The sequence below is a fragment of the Kwoniella botswanensis genome, chromosome 1 (genome assembly GCF_036426115.1).
Source record: "Kwoniella botswanensis chromosome 1, complete sequence".
NCBI lineage: Eukaryota > Fungi > Basidiomycota > Tremellomycetes > Tremellales > Cryptococcaceae > Kwoniella > Kwoniella botswanensis.
The window spans coordinates 16398288-16416599 of NC_088599.1; the positions used below are offsets into that span (position 1 = coordinate 16398288).

General features: G+C 46.9%; 7 protein-coding genes across 7 annotated transcripts; 4 read left to right on the forward strand and 3 right to left on the reverse strand.

The window, feature by feature from the left end:
- Window positions 1-386: 386 nt before the first annotated feature.
- L199_006203 (uncharacterized protein) lies at window positions 387-2512 on the forward strand (the record flags this gene model as incomplete). The annotated part of the gene is made up of 10 exons (XM_064891903.1): window positions 387-445; window positions 502-519; window positions 586-662; window positions 715-1052; window positions 1101-1521; window positions 1587-1717; window positions 1776-1897; window positions 1958-2069; window positions 2132-2326; window positions 2384-2512. The coding sequence occupies 10 exons, from the start codon at window positions 387-389 to the stop codon at window positions 2510-2512; spliced, it is 1602 nt and encodes a 533-aa protein (XP_064747975.1).
- A 754-nt stretch (window positions 2513-3266) lies between these two features.
- Window positions 3267-5883, forward strand: L199_006204 (uncharacterized protein; the record flags this gene model as incomplete). The annotated part of the gene is made up of 9 exons (XM_064891904.1): window positions 3267-4349; window positions 4407-4455; window positions 4517-4636; window positions 4696-5000; window positions 5062-5075; window positions 5138-5279; window positions 5330-5396; window positions 5459-5731; window positions 5792-5883. The coding sequence occupies 9 exons, from the start codon at window positions 3267-3269 to the stop codon at window positions 5881-5883; spliced, it is 2145 nt and encodes a 714-aa protein (XP_064747976.1).
- A 216-nt stretch (window positions 5884-6099) lies between these two features.
- On the reverse strand, window positions 6100-6992 carry L199_006205 (uncharacterized protein; the record flags this gene model as incomplete). Its single annotated transcript, XM_064891905.1, has 6 exons — window positions 6100-6236; window positions 6294-6378; window positions 6438-6564; window positions 6629-6770; window positions 6824-6847; window positions 6983-6992. 6 exons carry the CDS (start codon window positions 6990-6992, stop codon window positions 6100-6102), a joined length of 525 nt encoding a protein of 174 aa, XP_064747977.1.
- Window positions 6993-8102: 1110 nt separating this feature from the next.
- L199_006206 (uncharacterized protein) lies at window positions 8103-10496 on the reverse strand (the record flags this gene model as incomplete). The annotated part of the gene is made up of 17 exons (XM_064891906.1): window positions 8103-8129; window positions 8192-8557; window positions 8608-8706; window positions 8764-8808; window positions 8860-8957; window positions 9009-9162; window positions 9217-9305; window positions 9393-9421; window positions 9474-9497; window positions 9549-9654; window positions 9779-9868; window positions 9918-9967; window positions 10021-10098; window positions 10151-10170; window positions 10230-10243; window positions 10297-10330; window positions 10389-10496. 17 exons carry the CDS (start codon window positions 10494-10496, stop codon window positions 8103-8105), a joined length of 1431 nt encoding a protein of 476 aa, XP_064747978.1.
- A 516-nt stretch (window positions 10497-11012) lies between these two features.
- Window positions 11013-13636, reverse strand: L199_006207 (uncharacterized protein; the record flags this gene model as incomplete). Its single annotated transcript, XM_064891907.1, has 14 exons — window positions 11013-11290; window positions 11349-11394; window positions 11461-11577; window positions 11638-11791; window positions 11839-12024; window positions 12079-12190; window positions 12263-12283; window positions 12344-12629; window positions 12682-12912; window positions 12971-13157; window positions 13250-13281; window positions 13334-13352; window positions 13416-13463; window positions 13533-13636. 14 exons carry the CDS (start codon window positions 13634-13636, stop codon window positions 11013-11015), a joined length of 1821 nt encoding a protein of 606 aa, XP_064747979.1.
- Window positions 13637-14510: 874 nt separating this feature from the next.
- On the forward strand, window positions 14511-16132 carry L199_006208 (uncharacterized protein; the record flags this gene model as incomplete). The annotated part of the gene is made up of 8 exons (XM_064891908.1): window positions 14511-14723; window positions 14783-14914; window positions 14975-15097; window positions 15162-15349; window positions 15419-15600; window positions 15657-15791; window positions 15854-15936; window positions 15998-16132. The coding sequence occupies 8 exons, from the start codon at window positions 14511-14513 to the stop codon at window positions 16130-16132; spliced, it is 1191 nt and encodes a 396-aa protein (XP_064747980.1).
- A 309-nt stretch (window positions 16133-16441) lies between these two features.
- On the forward strand, window positions 16442-18064 carry L199_006209 (uncharacterized protein; the record flags this gene model as incomplete). Its single annotated transcript, XM_064891909.1, has 7 exons — window positions 16442-16717; window positions 16782-16991; window positions 17107-17382; window positions 17480-17540; window positions 17590-17730; window positions 17798-17952; window positions 18023-18064. The coding sequence occupies 7 exons, from the start codon at window positions 16442-16444 to the stop codon at window positions 18062-18064; spliced, it is 1161 nt and encodes a 386-aa protein (XP_064747981.1).
- Between the last annotated feature and the right edge of the window lie 248 nt (window positions 18065-18312).

Sequence of the window (18312 nt, forward strand, 5' to 3'; positions counted from 1 at the left end):
ACCAATTCTCAGAGGACCACTACCACCAGTTCCGGCGGTAAGTCGCTGTCGGACCGAAGTAAGAAGTCAGGCACGAGCCTCGGTCCGAGACGTTCTTCTCTCTGCTCTCTTCTCTCTCGGTCCAGCTAACGAATTAATGAACGCCTCAATGCTCTACCATACATCCTCTTTCGTCATCACTGTGTTCTACAAGTCGCTTAGTACCGGGAACAATACACAGATCGCGGGGCTCTAAGCCGAGATTCCCTTACCAGTCTAATGTGGGCAGCCGGGGCCAGCTAAAATGTTGGACTTGTGATGTACACACATATATATACTGGTACCCCTCGTCTCCAATCCTACCCCAAACTTCTCCGGAGCATTGTCAATCAACTCACACACTCACAATGGTCGGTAACACATCTTTACTCCGTGGTCGAGCGGTACAATGGGCAATCACAGCAGCGTAAGTCTTTGGAACATCGTAGTGTCCACATGATACTGACGGGGCTTGTCAAATAGGTGTGGTTCCGCTTTCTTGTAAGTTTGAAGAATGTTGATATACATCTACCTCGGACATCATCTGATGTTCTCATTGATACGTAGACTATTTGGCTATGATCAGGGTGTCATGTCTGGTTTATTGACCGGAGATGCTTTCACCAAGCAGTTCCCTTCCATCGGTGCGTTCATTACCTTGGCTAAAACTAAGTATCAGCTAATAACCCAATGCAGATACGACTGACGGGGGTACCGGTTCTTCTTCACTCCAAGGTACTGTCGTAGCCATTTACGAAATTGGATGTCTCTTTGGATCGATCTTCACATTCTTCATGGGTGAAAAATTTGGACGACGACGAACGATCATGCTTGGCTGCACGATTCTTATCATAGGGGCCACTTTGCAAACTGCTGCTTTTGGAATTCCCCAACTCATTGTTGGTCGTATCGTAACTGGTCTCGGGAATGGTATCAACACGAGTACGGTCCCTGTCTGGCACAGTGAAACGACTCATGCTCATGATCGTGGTAAGGCTTTGGCTATCGAATTAGCCATCAATATCTTCGGTGTGGTAAGTACAGCCTTGAGGATAGTCGAGCAGTACTGACACAGCACACAGATGTCCGCATACTGGATCGACTATGGTCTCAGTTTCGTCAATTCCCCTGCCCAATTCCGAGCTCCATTAGCCATTCAAATGGCTTTTGCCATCGTAACCATCCTTGTCATTCTGATATGCCCCGAATCTCCTCGATGGCTCTTGAAGCACGGCCGAGAAGATGAGGCCCGAGCTGTACTCGATCAACTCTCCACCTACAAGGGAGCAGATCGACTTGAACACCTCGACGCGGATTTCGGATCGATCAAACTTGCTCTGATTGAAGAGGAAGCCGCGGCTGTGAAAGATAAGAATGGCAACCCTATTTCACCGGTGCGAGCGTGCTTTACGTTCGGAAAGGAAAGGTATTTCCATCGAGTCATGCTTGGTGTTGGCTCGCAATTCATGCAACAGCTCTGTGGTATCAACTTGATTACCTATTGTACGTGTAACATCCCAAAAAACTAATTGAACGACAAACCGGCTGATGACAGCACAACTGCATAGACGCCCCTGTGATTTTCGAACAATCTGTCGGTCTTAGTCACGATATCTCGCTTCTTCTTTCCGGCTTCAATGGAATTGCCTACTTCTTATCTTCCCTCATTCCCATATGGGTGATCGACCGTGTAGGAAGAGTGAGTCGATCTGTATCATGCCAATGACACATGTAGACGACAGCTGACACCAACGCAGAGAAAACTCATGCTGTTTGCCGCCGCCGGTCAATGCGCTTGTATGGCAATCCTTGCGGGAACCACGTCCGTTAATCATCAAGGAACTGGTATCGTGGCCGCAGTAATGCTCTTCTTGTTCAAGTAGGTCGCCAGCATATCGTGGAGTCGCCGAAGATTCGTGCTAACTCCGATATTTTGAAGCTTTTTCTTCGCTGTCGGTTTGCTTGCCATTCCCTGGCTTCTCCCAGCAGAATATGCTCCATTGCCGATTCGAGCATCTGCGGCGGCCTTAGCTTCTGCTTCGAACTGGATTGTGAGTATGGCTCTCGTCCCCAGCCTGCCGAGCTTCACACGTTAATGTTGATTGATTACCAGTTTACCTTCCTTGTCGTTGAGATCACTCCAGTGTCAATCAACTCTATTGGCTACAAGACCTATATCTATTTCTGTGTTTTCAACGCATGCTTCATTCCCCTTATCTACTTCTTGTACCCTGAGACTGCCAAACTGTCTCTTGAACAAATCGATCTTCTGTTTACTGGGGAACATGTGCTTCTTCGACTTCCCAATGTGAGTGGCATAATCCGCAATCCACTATGAGTCGTCTTACTGATGTTCATTTGACAGCATTTACGTGATGCACACCCAGGGGGAAATCTTGCAGGGGCAGAGCTCGGTGCCTCGGTGCCAGAAAAGGCTTCTGAGACTGCGTTGAACGGAGAGAAAGCTCATGTGGAGACATCAGACCGTGCATAAGCGTTTAGAGCGCAGTCATAAGCGTTATCGAGAAAATATTGATAAAACACGGATCTCGCTCTTTAGACTCGTACGTTATCTGTGTAGCGACTATATATATATAGTATTTGTGACCTTTGATGTATTCGAACTACAAAATTGCTGCCTCTGTACATGTCTTTTATGTGAATTCGATGCGGGCTCACAGGCCATATGAAGTTGGACAGTATAGATTTGGGTTTTTCCAAGTCCTCCAAATGTATATCATACAGTATTGTAGATACCACGTGAGCATTAGAAGGGCACCGAAGTTGGGCACCTGATCTTCGTTTCAATTTTCGGCAAAATAAGATATACACTAACTGTGCTGTCAACATATTCACGACATCTTTTACCACTGTCTATCTCGTCGTAACCAATGGCTGTTGTTTCACGCATACTGGATGCTCGAAGATGACTGAAGATGAGCCAAAGTAATAGTAATCCCATCGATGGCCAAGCATTCCGACTCGTTACTTTACCCCTACACCATCTGTTTCCATCCACTACTGCTCAAAATCATACCGATTCATCCCCCACTTCGTCAACCGATCACACAGAAAACGTCCCAAACGATGAGGATATAGATAGGCGGCAGCGGGCACTCATCGCGTGTACTGCTTGTAGGGCACGGAAGATTAAATGTTCAGGGGATCGTCCTGTCTGTAATACATGCGCAAAAAATTCTCAAACCTGTATCTATACTCCACATGCCAAACGAAAACGGAAACCTAAGATGCAGGTCGTTGAGGATGATAGAAGCAAGAAATTGCATCCTTTAGACCCCTCCGTTTCTTCCAATTCGTATCAGCCCTCCCAATCGATAAAGGCAACCACCACCCTAAATCCTGTCACCCTCTCCTTATCCGGTGATCACCCAAATGTACTCCCTTTAGGAGTCCCTGGACCTTCCACCTACATTCCGACCAACCAACAACAATTGAACTCCCTTGTTCAACCTGACATAATCACTCCCACCAGTGAAACGTCCCTTTCTCAAAGTGATGCAACTCGAAAACATATCGACGATGCTGCATTCATCGATCCTTCAGCCGATCTAGAATTTATCAACAACCTCATGTCTTGGCATGGTACGGATCCAATGAGAGAAGATATTGAGGATGGATCTCAAGCGAATAGAGACTGGAATCTGAACGAATTGCTTGGATGGGACCCAGCAATTAGCTTGACTAGACGTGGGTCGAATGATTTCGGAGTTGCGCCATCGAGTATAGAAGGTCGATTACCGGCTGTACAACCAAATCGTGTCAAAAGTCCGAGATCTCGGTTCCGAGTCCCATACTTTCGGTTCTTTGGACCCACTGCTATTGCACCTGGTTACAAACAGGTGCAATACGACGTTTCGGCCCCTCCATCACCTAAACTCCCTGCGAACTCTCTGTCAGCGCTGTCAGCTTTGGACAACACTCAAGAGTTACCCATATGGGACCAAGACAAACAATACCCACATACGAAAGCCTTGCAACATCTCATACCTATCTTCAATCTACATTACACCTACTTCTTCCCCTTTCTGCGACTGTCCACAAATGACATTCCAAATCTTATTGCGAATAAGCCGCCCTATTTGCTCAACATCATCTGTGCAATATCTGCTCGATTCTCCCCTCTCTACGGCTCGCGGCCTCTTTCAGCTGAAGCCATAGATCGGTCAACGTCTACACACAACTCTGCGTCCCACATGTGGTCGTCCAAAGCCAAGGAGCAGATATCAAAGAACATATCATTCTCGACGGTGGAAATGGTAGAAACGCTCATCCTGATCAGCTGGTATGAGTTTGGGCAGGATCGAGATGCGGTGAGTATGATGTGTCTCTGTCTTATCACCAATCATTGTGGCTGACGTTGTTCCCAGGGTCTGTGGATGTATTCTGGGATGGGTCTCAGGATGGGACAGGATCTTGGTGGGTCGAGTTTCGATTTGTTCACCAATTGAAGCTGTGACTGATCAGACGCAATACTTAGGATTGGACTCGCTCAGCAAGCAAACGGCCAGTGACCAACTACCACAAGCTCCTGATGAATTGTATGCTCGGCAACTACACTGCTCATTAGTAATGATGGATGCTATTATGACCATAGGAAGTGAGTCCGTAGCCTAGCCTCCGCATCTCCGGTCGATTCTGATTTGACATCATGATTAGCCGGTCGAAGTGGAATGTATCTAACTCAGCCCCCTGCCCTACCGACTTTGCCGCCTGTTCTTGCATCTGATGGTGAGACACAAGCGGATCCCTTCCTATACCTGGTGAGGATCCTTGTGCTGTCCGATAGTGTTGCTCGTACACTTCGAGATCATCTCAGGTCCCCTCAATCACAGTTGCTAGAGATCGCTCAGAGCGAATTGAACGAATTTCATACGACGTTGCCTACGGAGTTGAGATTTGAGACCTCCGCATTCCAGAGGTACGCGTCGATCGGACATGGCAGTACCTTTGTTCTCCTGCATGTAAGTCTGAAGAAAGAGGTATTACCGATCTACGTAGAACTGACGGTGTGTGCGAATGTAGTTCTGGTTCCATACGTAAGTCGTGCTGTTCGTCCTCTTGCTCTCTCTTCGCTCACCTATCATCGGGCTTTGTGTAGCCTAATCATACTGGTCTATCAACCGGACCTACTCCGCACAGGGGAGGTACACTCGAATAGCACCTTACCTGATGTAGCTGGACAACAAATCGCAGCCAGTTCAGCCAAGACTATTCTTGACATTGCCAGCTTTGCAGAACTCGTAAGTATGCGTTCATTACGCTCTTATATTCCGCTGACTTGCTCTCTCAGATTGATGTTAAGGCAAACACTCAGCCGTGGATCAACTACCCTTTGTATATCGCTGGATGCATGTTCTGTGAGTATGATGATCTTCGGGAGAGGGCTAAGGAAAACACTGATGGCTCTTCCTGGCTCAAGTATCGCAATGCGTTTCACCTACCAATGCTGCTCATTCAGCTGGTCAGGTCCATCTTGCCAAAATTGCTCGAGCAGACTTTCAACGGATCATCGGTCTACTGGACACTCTCCAGTCATATTGGGCCGGTGTGCGGTATATTCGCGGTGCTCTGCTACAGAAAGCCGAAGGTGCGACACAAATCACGTTGCTGGATAATCCGAATGGCGTGGCTAGTCCGGAAGTGCCCCCAGCACTGGCTGCGATGTGGTCAGGACAATCAGATACAAGTCATTGTAAGCCAACCTGTTCGAGAAAGACACGAGACCTCATCCGCTGATATGGCCAAACATTAGTGGTTGGCCTGAGTTTCACAGGCACTATGAACTCGCCTACGGATAACTTTTTCAGCCTGTTATATCCCAATACTTCGGCTGCATGCCAGTGAGATTGATGAATATGCGTCTTGCAGCATAATCCGTCTCTGCGATCGAACATCTTGCTCGTTAAATCCAAAACCCATTATACATGCGGAGAATCTAGGAGCTACAGTTTCAGTCAAACATTTGGTGATGTTGTCTTATTCTCCTCTACTGGAGCTGTTGTACTAAATATAAAAGGATGAAGGGGTGTATCTTGCGAGATGAAGCAAAGACATATCAACCTATTTCGCTGGGGAGTATTGGTACTGAGAGCAGCAGCCGGTGAATGAGTTGATTTCGTCTCGACTGTAGAAAGGAGCGCAGGCGGCGATAGCATCACCACAACCTTCTTGAATCATTGGATTTTGGGATGAAAGTTCTGTTCGATGGTTATCAGCTCCGGATCATCTCGATAGCAATACAGGGAGATACTGACGACATTGTACCTTGGCATCGTTGAGATTGTTGTTACAAGCCACCAGATTGCACTTGCAGTCTGGGTCGAGTTGTTGAATGGTAGACTGATCAACGATATATGTTTTAGCGATACAGACCTTCTCATTGTTGCTGATATACTCACCGCCAAATTCTTCAGGTTGTAGACCACACCATCGGTGACTCCGGTGACAATACCACCAGTAACATCTTTGATGATAGTGGACACTGGGTCATCGGATACGAGCAGTTTGTTGACTTCTCCCAGAACGCTACACATCAAGGTTGGCATATCAATACAAGACTATGCCCGTTGTGCGGATTCGGGCGACTCACTCAAAGGCATTGGTGCCCACGTTATCACCCTGGTAAGTTAAAAATGAGTTGAGGTTGTTGATGGAGGGACAGGTCACATTGTCAACGTAGTTTTGGTTATCGGCAGAGCATTGGGCACGTTGAACAGGAGAAGCGTGGACATCTGTGCTGAAAGTCAGTATGATTGCAGACCGCATCCTCGAGGGTCGTACTCACCAGTGACGGCGAAGACGGCGCCGACTGTAAGAAGAGACTTATGGTGAACATGGTGTTGGAACGAGGTCTAGAAGGATGAGGTTGAAGTATACTGCTTGGTCGGTGAGATTTTGGAGGAAAAGGCTTTAAGACCAGTCAAGTGAGCGGTGGTATATATACCTTTGTTCATTGTTGACGTCGGCCCCAAGGCCGAACAGACTTCCGCAAGTTAGGTCGTTCTAGATATTAGACTAGAGATAAACCATTTCGTCGGGGGCTGGCGAGTTTATGTCAACCTCAGATACAATTAGCATGTTATGAATGTACTGAGTGAGGTTTTATGAGTGTTCGATCGTTGTCTGTTTGCACTAAGAAGACATATGTTTATTTAGCAGGACTAAGATAATCTATATGTGATTAGCGATAGAGTAGATTGAACTCAAATGACACTTCCTATGTGTACCCGAAAAAATCGCTTAGTGTCATTCGTACCGGAAAATGGGAATGGTAAAGGAAAGTTGAAAAATGAGTACCAAAAGATCGAGAGTTAAATTTAGACCAGCAGGAAATATTCGCATTGGAATAATGGAGGCTGAGGACCCTTTAGGATGGATTGTTCATTCTGTATGTAACATCATGATATTGTAATTAGTTCGACATGTAGCATTTTTTTTTGTCGGGATAAGGTAGAGAGACTGCACCCAGACTTTGATTAATGCACCCAGACTTTGATTACCAAATGAAATGAACACCTAGATCAGGTTTTAGTGTGGTATGACGCGGATTACAGTCCGTTCACCGTTGAGAACCCAGTCAACGATAACTGTCTCGACTGGGTTTCCTGGAATTCTCTGGGGTATTATAAAAACTGTGTTAAGCTCTCTACAGGATCGGGAGACCTAAACCTTTCTAGAAACGCTACCCATACATCCGAGCCATCCGTACTCGCGTAGCGGGTGCAACATCTGAACAACCAGAGCACATCACTCGTAACGTTCTCTTTTCATGGTTGACCGCCCTCATACCAAAGACATACGGCATCATATACACTTTCTCCGTCATATGCATGCAGATTATAAGTCGAGCATCGGCATAAAGGGTTAGTACACAATTATCGTACATTATGACCGGAAAGGCCATATCAACAGTCTGCATAGCTTTCGTCATAATCCTAATACAAAGTTATACATTCTGTATGTTTCATTGTCCTGCCCAGGCTTCACCATCTAAGCTACGCCTACCATTACCTAATCAAAATCACGTTGAAGTAAAATTGATATCTCACTCCGATATTTTCCATCTAGTACCTGTATCGGAAGTGAAGGTTCTGCATATGGTATTAGCGAATTTGAATGAGCAACGCGAAGAAAATGAAAGAAGATAACTTACCTGTCGATCCGTAAGATCTTGTACTCCCAACATTCTACCTTCTGCTTCTGCAGCTTCTTCAGACATCCCTTTCTCCCTGACTAGTCTATCTCTAGCTTTGTTAGCAGATCTGGCCCAGAAGAACCAACAGATCAAGATTACTTCTATCAATACAAAACAAACAGCTGTAGTGTACAGACCAGGTTTATAGTCCGGAGCGGAGCTAGCCCAGAAGAACTGGGGTCCAACTAAAAATCCAAGGCAGTACGAGACAAATGTCAACGCTTGAGCTACGGATTTCTTGGTCCTGCCAGCGATGTTTTGCGAGAAGGTGGTCATCATAAGGAATTGAGAGATGACGTAAGGTCCCGTGATCCAGAATCCGATCTGTGATGCCATAGTCAGCGGGTATTCTGTGAAAAGCATGCGATACTTGCCAATCGACCCCACTTGGCGCTTTTGGGAAGCAATCCTTCAAGGAATATACCAATAATCGCAGGTATCATTGCTGTGATCGAGATAAGAAGACTCCAATTCTGATTGAAATACGTCAGATCAGCTCCTCTTCTTCGGTGTCAGCTGAAGCCGCGTACCTTGTGAGAATATTTGCGAAAAATAAAGATAATTCCCACGATGAACTATTCATGAAGTTAGTTCTGCTCGACCAGCTCGAGAATTATCAGATTCACCGAAGTCTGTAAGAAGTACCAAGGAAGTTGAAGAGCCAAACTTTCGGCGGCTGGGAAACCAAAAGAGTTTACGATGATTGCAGAGAACGAAGTGATACCTATCAGATGAAGTCAGTCACGGAACTGCCACCTGTCAAAATCGTACTCGCCTCCCGATGCCGTGCACAAGAGGAACATGAAGACAAATTGGAAGTATATTTGAGGATCTCTGAAGCATTCCCAGACCTGGTTCCATTTGACCTTTACTCCGGATTCATGTTCGCCATCTTTATTAGAGAGCAAACGGACTCGAAGAAGTTCCCGCTCGTTAACCAAAATCAATGATCATTCTGTGACCATTGGTTATGACCTACATACCTCTTCAGTCAACCATTTGACGTGAGCGGGCGTGCCCAGCTGCCGAACCATAATGAAACCCCACATGAAAGACAAAGCGCCCAAGAATACTGCACTATCAGCGTGTGCGCTCTATCGATAAGACTCACTGTTGATAGCTCGCCAGGGCGGAAGACTGCTTCCCGTTGCAGCCTTACCAATTCCGTAGCAGCACATGAGCACCCATCTGTCTTGATGTGAGCCGATGACCTCTCACAGCCGCGCAGTGAGGGACTTACAGTGAAAAAACACTGTTCATCATACTGCTCAAAGGGTCAGCAAGTGCACCTCTATGTAACACTTGATCGACGTACAAGAATAGCATAACTCGGATCGTCTGCTCTTCTCGTTTATACCAAGCAGTCACGATGATCAAGAAACCAGGAGACACAGTCGACTCGGCGAAGCCGAGGATACCCCCTAATATCTCTGAGTTAATCAATTTATTCTCGACTCATGAAGTAAGTCCACCCACGGACGATCATCACTATACAGGGATTAATTAGCATACCACATGCCCAGAATACTAAAGCAGCGTACTTACAGTCTCGGAAGTTATTGCATGCCGCCAAGCAGAGGACACAGACACCCCATACCAACACACAGTACGCAAGAATTCGATCGATACGGAATCCTAGAGTCAACAATCAGTACTGAAGACGTTCTAATTCCATTATACCCACGTTGCATGAGATAAGCCACAGGAAATTCGCCAATCAAGTAGGCCAAGTAGCTTTGTTAAGTCAGCTTGGTGCGCTTTCCTCTCTTCTTGACAAACGGACGTACAAGATAGTTGTCAGCCAGGCGTACTGATTACCGACCAGGTGTGTATCTTGACGCAAATCGAAAATCGCACCGGAGGAGCTGCCATACATGTCAGCCTCGAGTCCTTGTTGATTATGAATACTTCACACACAGCGAGATCTTGTCAGAGTACTGAAATGAATGAAATTAGTGTTGTATCTGGAATTTATGCAATGACATGATTGACCCACTTGTATCCCATAAGCTGATCACCGAAATTGATTAGCCACGACTACACATCATCATGTACACACGCACTAATCATAAGAAGAGGCATAACGTGGAGATCGATCTTTCGATACCCAAGAGATCAGTACGTATCAACCTGATTCCTTGATTATGTGACCTACCTTTCTCAACAGTCTTCTGTCTCTCTCTCGAGGTTCTGCAGAGCCTGCTTCTAGGGCCGGTGAAACCCGAATGATATCAGCGAAATCTTTCTCGTCTTGCGTGTCCATTGTTATGGATGTGAGATCTTAGCAAAGTACCGGGCAGATGTTGGGTCGGTCAATTGGGTCAGCTCGTCATGCTAGAGGGTCGCTTTATATTGTATGCAGAGGTGCATTTGGGATAAGTAGATTGGTTGAATGCTTGATGAGCTGATATCTCTTCCCAGCACTTCGGATTCCATTAGCGAGGTCGCTTCGCGGTCGATTCGCGAGCCATATCATTTGTTTCAGGGCTATTGGAAATCCTTGAATAATCAAATACATACAAACGGGCACAAGAACGGAGCCTGACGATAAGGGGTTCGTCAGCCGGATAATAAGCGCGAAGTGATATGAGATATCGAGCTGAGCTTGGCAATCCTTGTCTGGTGTCAACTGCGTATCATATATACACGTGACGGACAGAAGATAGGCTACATGATGCATGGCAATATTGCTACAAGAACTACTTGGTGATACAGGGACACAACCACGGTACGTACACCTTGAAGCTAGGTTGACACAACAGGCCATTCTGAGAAGCAATCAAAGTGTCACGGTTACAGGGTTGACCGTATACAACGCCGAGAGAAGGTCGTCTAACTCTCTTTCACTTTGCAAAGTGTGATCACCTATCCACCATTCCCGCGAAAGTGACTGCAAAATATCACCCATCTGAGAAGCTCGTGGTATGCCCATTGCTTTCAATATAGAGATGGACTCGTCACATCGAGCTCTTGGATCGTAGATGACTTGGTCGCTAGGTTCACGCAGAGTCACAGATGCTAGAAGATGGACCGTTGCTGCTCCGAAAGCAGCATGACCTGGCAACGATGATTGTCAGTCGACGAGTGGTTGACGGAGAGGCGGCTCATGACTAACCTAGTAGTAAAGGACAATTTTTCAACCCATATGTCTCCTGCCAGTACTGTTAGGGAAACGAAGTCCTGCCGTCAGCCTCGTGGAACATGTAGCATCGCTTTGCCTGACTCACCTTCATACTATCGTTGATCTGAGCAGCGTGTCTATCACACGATCTTATAGCCTCGTCCTCGGCAATCATATCCAAGATATTGTGGTATAGAGGTCGAAGGGATAGGATGGAAAGCAGCTAGAAGTCTCTAGATCAGCGCAAAGTTCTACATGTGGTTGCCTGAGTCGTCCTACTCACATCCGCGGTGATATTGAGCGTATGCACTTGCGGTGGCACAGAGTGCTGTCGGAGAGGCAGAAGGCTCTTGGGCAAATTCCTTCGCCATGCGTTGATCTGATGATACAAGTTATTGCATGTTTTAGATAGCTCGAGAGGACCAGTGAAACCGTAACTTCGAGACCGATCAGTGAAGTGCTATATGAAAGAAATGTCACTTACATTTGCTCCATGATCAAACCCGCTAAACGAGAGAGCTTACACGTCTCTGCGAAGCAAAGGGAGACTAGATATTGATCCTCGTTTCCGCTAATCAACGCGTGCTGCTTAATGATCTCTTGGCTATCTGGGAGAGGAACATTGAAAGATCCAAGGATGGGTTGTCTACCAAGCGCTAATCCCCAAAGACTAGTAGACCGTCAGAGGTCTTACGATCACAATTTAGACAAAATAGATTCTCACCGATCTTGACAAAACACCGACCAGAATGTGTTATTCCGCTGCTGCTGCCTCTCAGGACTGATCATACCGTATCTAACCAAATATGCGGGATTGACGTTTAAACCGAGAGTCACTGAGTGCAGCTGTCGTTAGCACTGATAGTGTGAATTTGGGACAGAGAGAGAGAGCATGGGCTCATGCTCACCAGCAGTCTGCACAGCAGTAGCTAAGTATACAACAAACAGTCAGGAAGGCCGATAAGTGAGGGCTAGACGGAAGGACTCACCAAAGTACGCTGCACCACTATTGGTCTGACGCTGCTCAGTATGAAGAGACGCCAACAACATCAATCCGTTAACGGTTGCGATCACAGGATTCTCCAACTCCTCCCCGAAGAAGGACAAGGCGTGTTGGATTAGAATCTGAGCGGCATTGGAAGGGCGATCTGGATTTGAGACGAAACGGCAAGCCATTGCCAGCAGTGCGTTGTGAAGAATTGGGGAGTAATAATCGGACCTAGTGATACCACCTAATCTGTGCATATCTTGCTGAAACTTGCTGGAATCGATAGCCTGATCAATGTTCTCGATCAGCTGTGTCATGATTGAAAAACCTGTCACTCACATATAACCAACAGGCAAAGTATCTGGTAAATGCGTCCAGCAATTGCTGATGCTCAAACCATGAGATGTTGAGATTGCTGGGAAGGAATGCCTTCCATCTCGTCATATCACCTGCGCTGCCGGTGGCAGTGTCCACATGCACGATATTGGACTGCATCATCTGCAGGTCGGGAAGGTATGAAAAGGGAGACGTGGGACCATAATGACATATCTCGCCAACAGCGCCAAATACCTGAGACGGATTGTCGTTACTTTTGCATCGAATGGTTCCCAAGATATTAAATACTCACCTTCAATCTGTCGAGACACTCAAATGTAGCCTTGTCCCGCTGATCACCTACTCCTGTAAATTCCACCTGGGACCCATCCGCTTTCTCCTCTGTACCTGCATCTCGCTCAGCAGACAATCGGGCATTCTCAGTCTCTAGCTCGTGTATTCTAGCTCGCAATTGTTGGGCGACAGTGTATGAGATGCGTCTGATATGTTGTGGTAACACACTCTTCAGCCGATAGCACTAATTATGTAGTGAAAAACGACGATGAGATGATGGCCAGGAGATCGTACTCACCTTCTTGAGTCCTCCTCTGATTTTATCTCACACTGATTCCGAGATGAGCAATGTACAGATATTCCTCATTCAAAATGAACATACGAGATCACCTCTACGAAGGCTACACGTATACGAGTCCGTCAGCCCATGTCTGAATTGTGAGTAATGGGGGGACACGACTCACCAGTTCTGACAGACTTTCGCTTCCTTATCATAATTGCACCGCACCCTTCTGCTCAGGAAGATGGTAATACATATCAGTTCACGATCCTTCATGAAGGGAAAGCTGTCTGGTACTGACCGCTGGCGACATGCTTTGCAAGCTGCCGGTGCATGATTCTTATGTCGACCAGATGAGCGAGTAATTTCATCTGCTGTCCGCATGACTGATGATGATGCATCCATGTCGAGTTGTAAGAGAAAGAACAGATGAGAAATAGTGTGGGACAATCTCAAGGTTGAGGGTCAAGTTCAAACTAAGCTTTGGGTATTTCGTTTCACCCTCTCGTCCATCATTTCTACTCTCATAATTCCCATTCACGTTATCGCAATCTGCTTCGTCTCTCCGACCACTGCATAATGCTGCGTATGCGTCTCTCCAATGACTGTCAAAGCAAAGACCAGCAACATGCATACGACCACCAGACAGCAGACGCCGAATTGCTATAGCCATCACCGAGGACAAGGCGCTATAACAACCTGCTGCGGTTTGTCCGGTCTCAATTGAAACCTGTCAATTCACCCTTCACCATACTCTTGGTGACGCACGAGGAGCACATGTGGAGTGTCCAGTGATGCGTCTGCGATAGGACACTCGGTTTGGAGAGGAGACAAAGAGGCCGGGAAGACGGAATGAAGGAAGGAGAGCAGGATCTCGGAAAACACCAGCGAGGTGAGTTGAAACGGTCCGTATCCTGTTTGAAGTGCAGGTGTTCTTTCTAATCTAGGACAACCCTCGTCAAGGACAGCGAGGCTCCCCTGGCTCTGACCTTAGCGTCATACCGTCGCGAAGACTGACAACACCGCTACCATTTCCCGAAGGTCAATTCCCATTGCCAGCATCACCAATTCAATCGCGATCTTTCCCCGACGATTTCTTCACATGCGGTAGATAGAAGCAGAAGCATATGCAGTACTCATGCGCCCCTGCTCGTCTTTCCCTCGGGACCGGTATCCGGCCATTCCATATCTATATAACAATGGATATAACAAGCAAATAATATGTGCTGATCCACAAAGATCCACCTTTAAACCCACCAGCCTTTATCGTTACGCAACCATGGCTATAGCTGCCAAACCTGAAATCCCTCCGTGGGTTCCACCTTCCGAAACCAAGGAAAATTTGGACTGGGCTTCGTTGAGGACGCTGGATCTATCCAAGCTAGACTCTGATGATCCAAAAGATGTTGAAAAGCTCTTAGAAGATACTAAATACGCGATCAAGAACGATGGTTTCTTGTATCTGACCAACTATGGTATATCCTTGGAGAAGGTGGGTCCGCCACCCTGCTCCATACAGGTTGCTTTCACTGAGTCAATTTGCTATGTCAGCTCCACAGGCAGTTCGCCATCGCTCAGTACCTCTTGGATGGTAATGTCATAACGGAAGAGGAGAAGAAACAATTGGAGATCCAACAACACACTGGATCATATGCAGGATACAAACCAATGAAGGGCTGGGGAGTGAGTGGTTTTTGTTCTTCTTTTCAGCAAGATGTATCGATCGCTGATGATCTCACACAGGCTGGTAACGGATCGTACGATGGTATCGAGAATTTCACCTTCTATTCTCCTCAAATGGAGAACCCAGATCTTAGACCAAGAGCCTTAGAGCCTTTCATGGACGAAGTCAAGGACTTCTGGACTGTGAGTCGAGCCGATGGTATAAGAGACATGAGAGTGAGACTGATTCCTGGACGTCATAAACCAGTACGCCCATGACAATGTCAATCGACGACTCCTCAAGCTTCTATCTCGTGTATTGGAATTGCCGGATGATTACCTCTGGGAAAACGTACAATCACATGAGGGAGAAGTATGCGCAGAAGGGTACTTCAGGTTCGTATGCTATAGACCGATGGAAGAAGGCCAAGAAGGAGCCAGTATGAGGATCCACGGGTGAGTTGATTTGACGTTCATCACCGATGATGTGCTGATATCGTATGCGCCTACAGACATCACGGTTAGTTCTGATTATGATCCCGCTCGCATCACTCCGGCTGACGACCACATAGATATCGGTACAACCACTCTCCTCTTCTCCGTTCCCATAACTGCTCTTCAGGTCTGGAACTCCAAGGCGGAGAAATGGCAATGGGTGAAGTACAAACCTGGAGCTTTGGTAATCAACTTGGGGGAGTCCCTGGAGAGTGAGTCGGACTGAGAAAGACTAAGGGCATCAGGCAGGCTGATAGATCATCCTCAGTTCTGACTGGTGGTCACTTTCTCGCTACAAAGCATCGAGTGGTCGCACCACCCAAGGACCAGCAGCATCTCCCTCGATTGTCATGTGCGATGTTTTGCTCAGCGAGGGGAGATCTGAAAGTTAGTCCTCTACAAGGTGAGTCCATGCTCTTGTCCTGTATGGTTTGACCACTGACCGTTGCTGCTCCCTATACGTAGACTCACCACTGATTCAGCGAGAAGGACTGCTTAAGAAGGGAGTGTACGGAGAGTTTGCCAAGTTATCGGATGCTGGATTGGATGTAAGCGGAGAAATGCATGAGATCCTTGTTGCTGTCCATTACTAACACTCAGTCGCGGTAGGTACCCGATCACGACACTTGGCGAAAGGCTCGTCGAGCTTACGCTCAACAAGGCCCAGCCAAGCAAGTCACTATCGAAGGCGTCAGATACTCGGAAGAGGTATTCAACGATATTAAAGTCTATGTCCCCGTATAGTCTGTATGCATCATCCACGTGTGAATGAAATTGTTGTTAAAGCTTGTATCATTTGTCCTGTCTGCCTGACCGAAAGGTCGCTTCTTTTAGTGAGGTTCGTGCCTGATCTAATTCGGTGATGATGTGCTTCAGCTGGTGTCTGTACATCTCCACCACACAAATGACGAGCTCGTCAACTCTTGTATGACTCTTTCTATCACGCAATCGATGCTCGCAGTAATCCCTCAGCGTATAAAAGACGTGCTCCCAAGATGCTATTAACTATCCGTGTTACAATTAACATCGCAGCCATTAGAATACGTTCGCATCATGCCAGTCGCAGTCCCACAACAGACTGATACAGCTCAGACGGCGCCGCAAAAACGAGGTCTCACGTCCGGCCAGCACGAGCCTGATGAGTCGTTGGTCCAGTCATACGATGCTTTTCCACAAGAGATCACTGGTCCCACCGTATGGGAAAGGGAGAAGTTGTTGAAGGACGACAGTTTGTGGAAGAAGTCCTGGTCAGCAGAGCAGGTCAAGGAATTAGAGGACTCATATGAACAATTCGTAAAGACTGGGCTGGGTTTACCTGAAATCACCCGAGTACGTATGATGTTTCCGTTCCCGGGGAATGATGTTGGCAGGACTGACCAATAGCATGTTATAGGAGACATTCCCCTTGTCCTCTTCGGTCACATCGTTCCTCCAAGAGATCAGAGAACACATCGTGAATGGCATTGGATTCGTCCTCATCCAAGGTTTACCCGTGACTGAATGGCCTATCCATAAGTCCGCTTCGATTTACTTGGCTATAGGAACCATATTAGGAGTGACAGTCAGTCAGAACAGAAAAGGACATATTCTCGGACACGTCAAAGTGAGTCAGCGGGTCACACTTCCATATGGAATCCATCTCACCGCTACATGGATGAGTACCTCGACTGTGTATATCAATAGATATTGATAGATACTGACTTTCAAGTATAATATAGGACTTGGGAAACGATCCCACCCAAATCCACAAAGTCCGCATCTACTCTACCGCCGCCCGCCAGTTTTTCCATACCGATTCGGCAGATATAGTCGGTTTACTGTGCTTAGCCAAAGCGAAGGAAGGTGGAGAAAGTGATGTAGTCTCCGCACATCATCTCTGGAATACATTGCAGAAAGAAAGACCGGACGTAGCAGAACTGTTGACCAGACCAAATTGGTACTTTGATAGAAAGGGGGAGACGTCTGAAGGGCAAAAGGAATGGGTCCAAAAAGCGGTGAGAATCACGTCTCTTGCCGGGCATATAATACATATCATTGAAAAAGCCAGCGCATTAGTGCTTCGAATGGCTGACCGGATTTCTACAAACATAGGTGTTCTACTGGCACGATGGCAGATTGATATCTCACTATGATCCTTACTATGTGAAGTCGAGTGAGTAGTTTAGGCAGTACGATTGACAAGTTTAACAATGTTACTACAGTCACAAGACACGTCGAAGCGGGTCATATACCAGGACATTCCCCAGCCCAACTCGAAGCTATCCAAGTCTTGGAGGATACCGCTCAAAGATTAGCTTTGCATATGGTGCTAGCAGTGGGAGATATACAGTTTGTCGCTGACAGTGAGTCGAAACTTTCACTCCGTCATCGCTTTCGTCAAGCGTTGACTCCTTCCGCGATATCTCGCAGCCCATGTATTCCACGCCAGAACAGCATACGTCGACTATCCGCCCCCTCACCCAAGGCGTCATCTGCTACGATTGTGGCTGTCAACACCTACAGCGGAAGGTGGCTGGCAGAGACCATATCCAGATAGCGATTATTACAAACGAGGTGGAATACAAGTAAGTCAAATCTGTCTTCTTGGTTGTCAATATCGTGATGGCAGCGAAAATGCTTATAACGGACACGAAGGTCAACAACCAATCTGAGACATGCCCATTAGACGCCGAATAGAGGACATGAGGGCGGGGAACGACATGTTTATACGTCAAGTTGTCATAAATTGATATGCGAGACTGGTGTGCAAGGCGATATGCGATTTTGATGAAGCGGGTGAACGTTTCTTTCGATTGTAGTAACTAGCCTGCAAGACCTTCTAAGGACTGGAGTCGCGGAGCAGGGGGATGTTTTCAAGCACGACAACAACACGTGCACAGGGTCTGCTCCGTATACCCGACTTTCACCTCGAAACAGGTTACCTG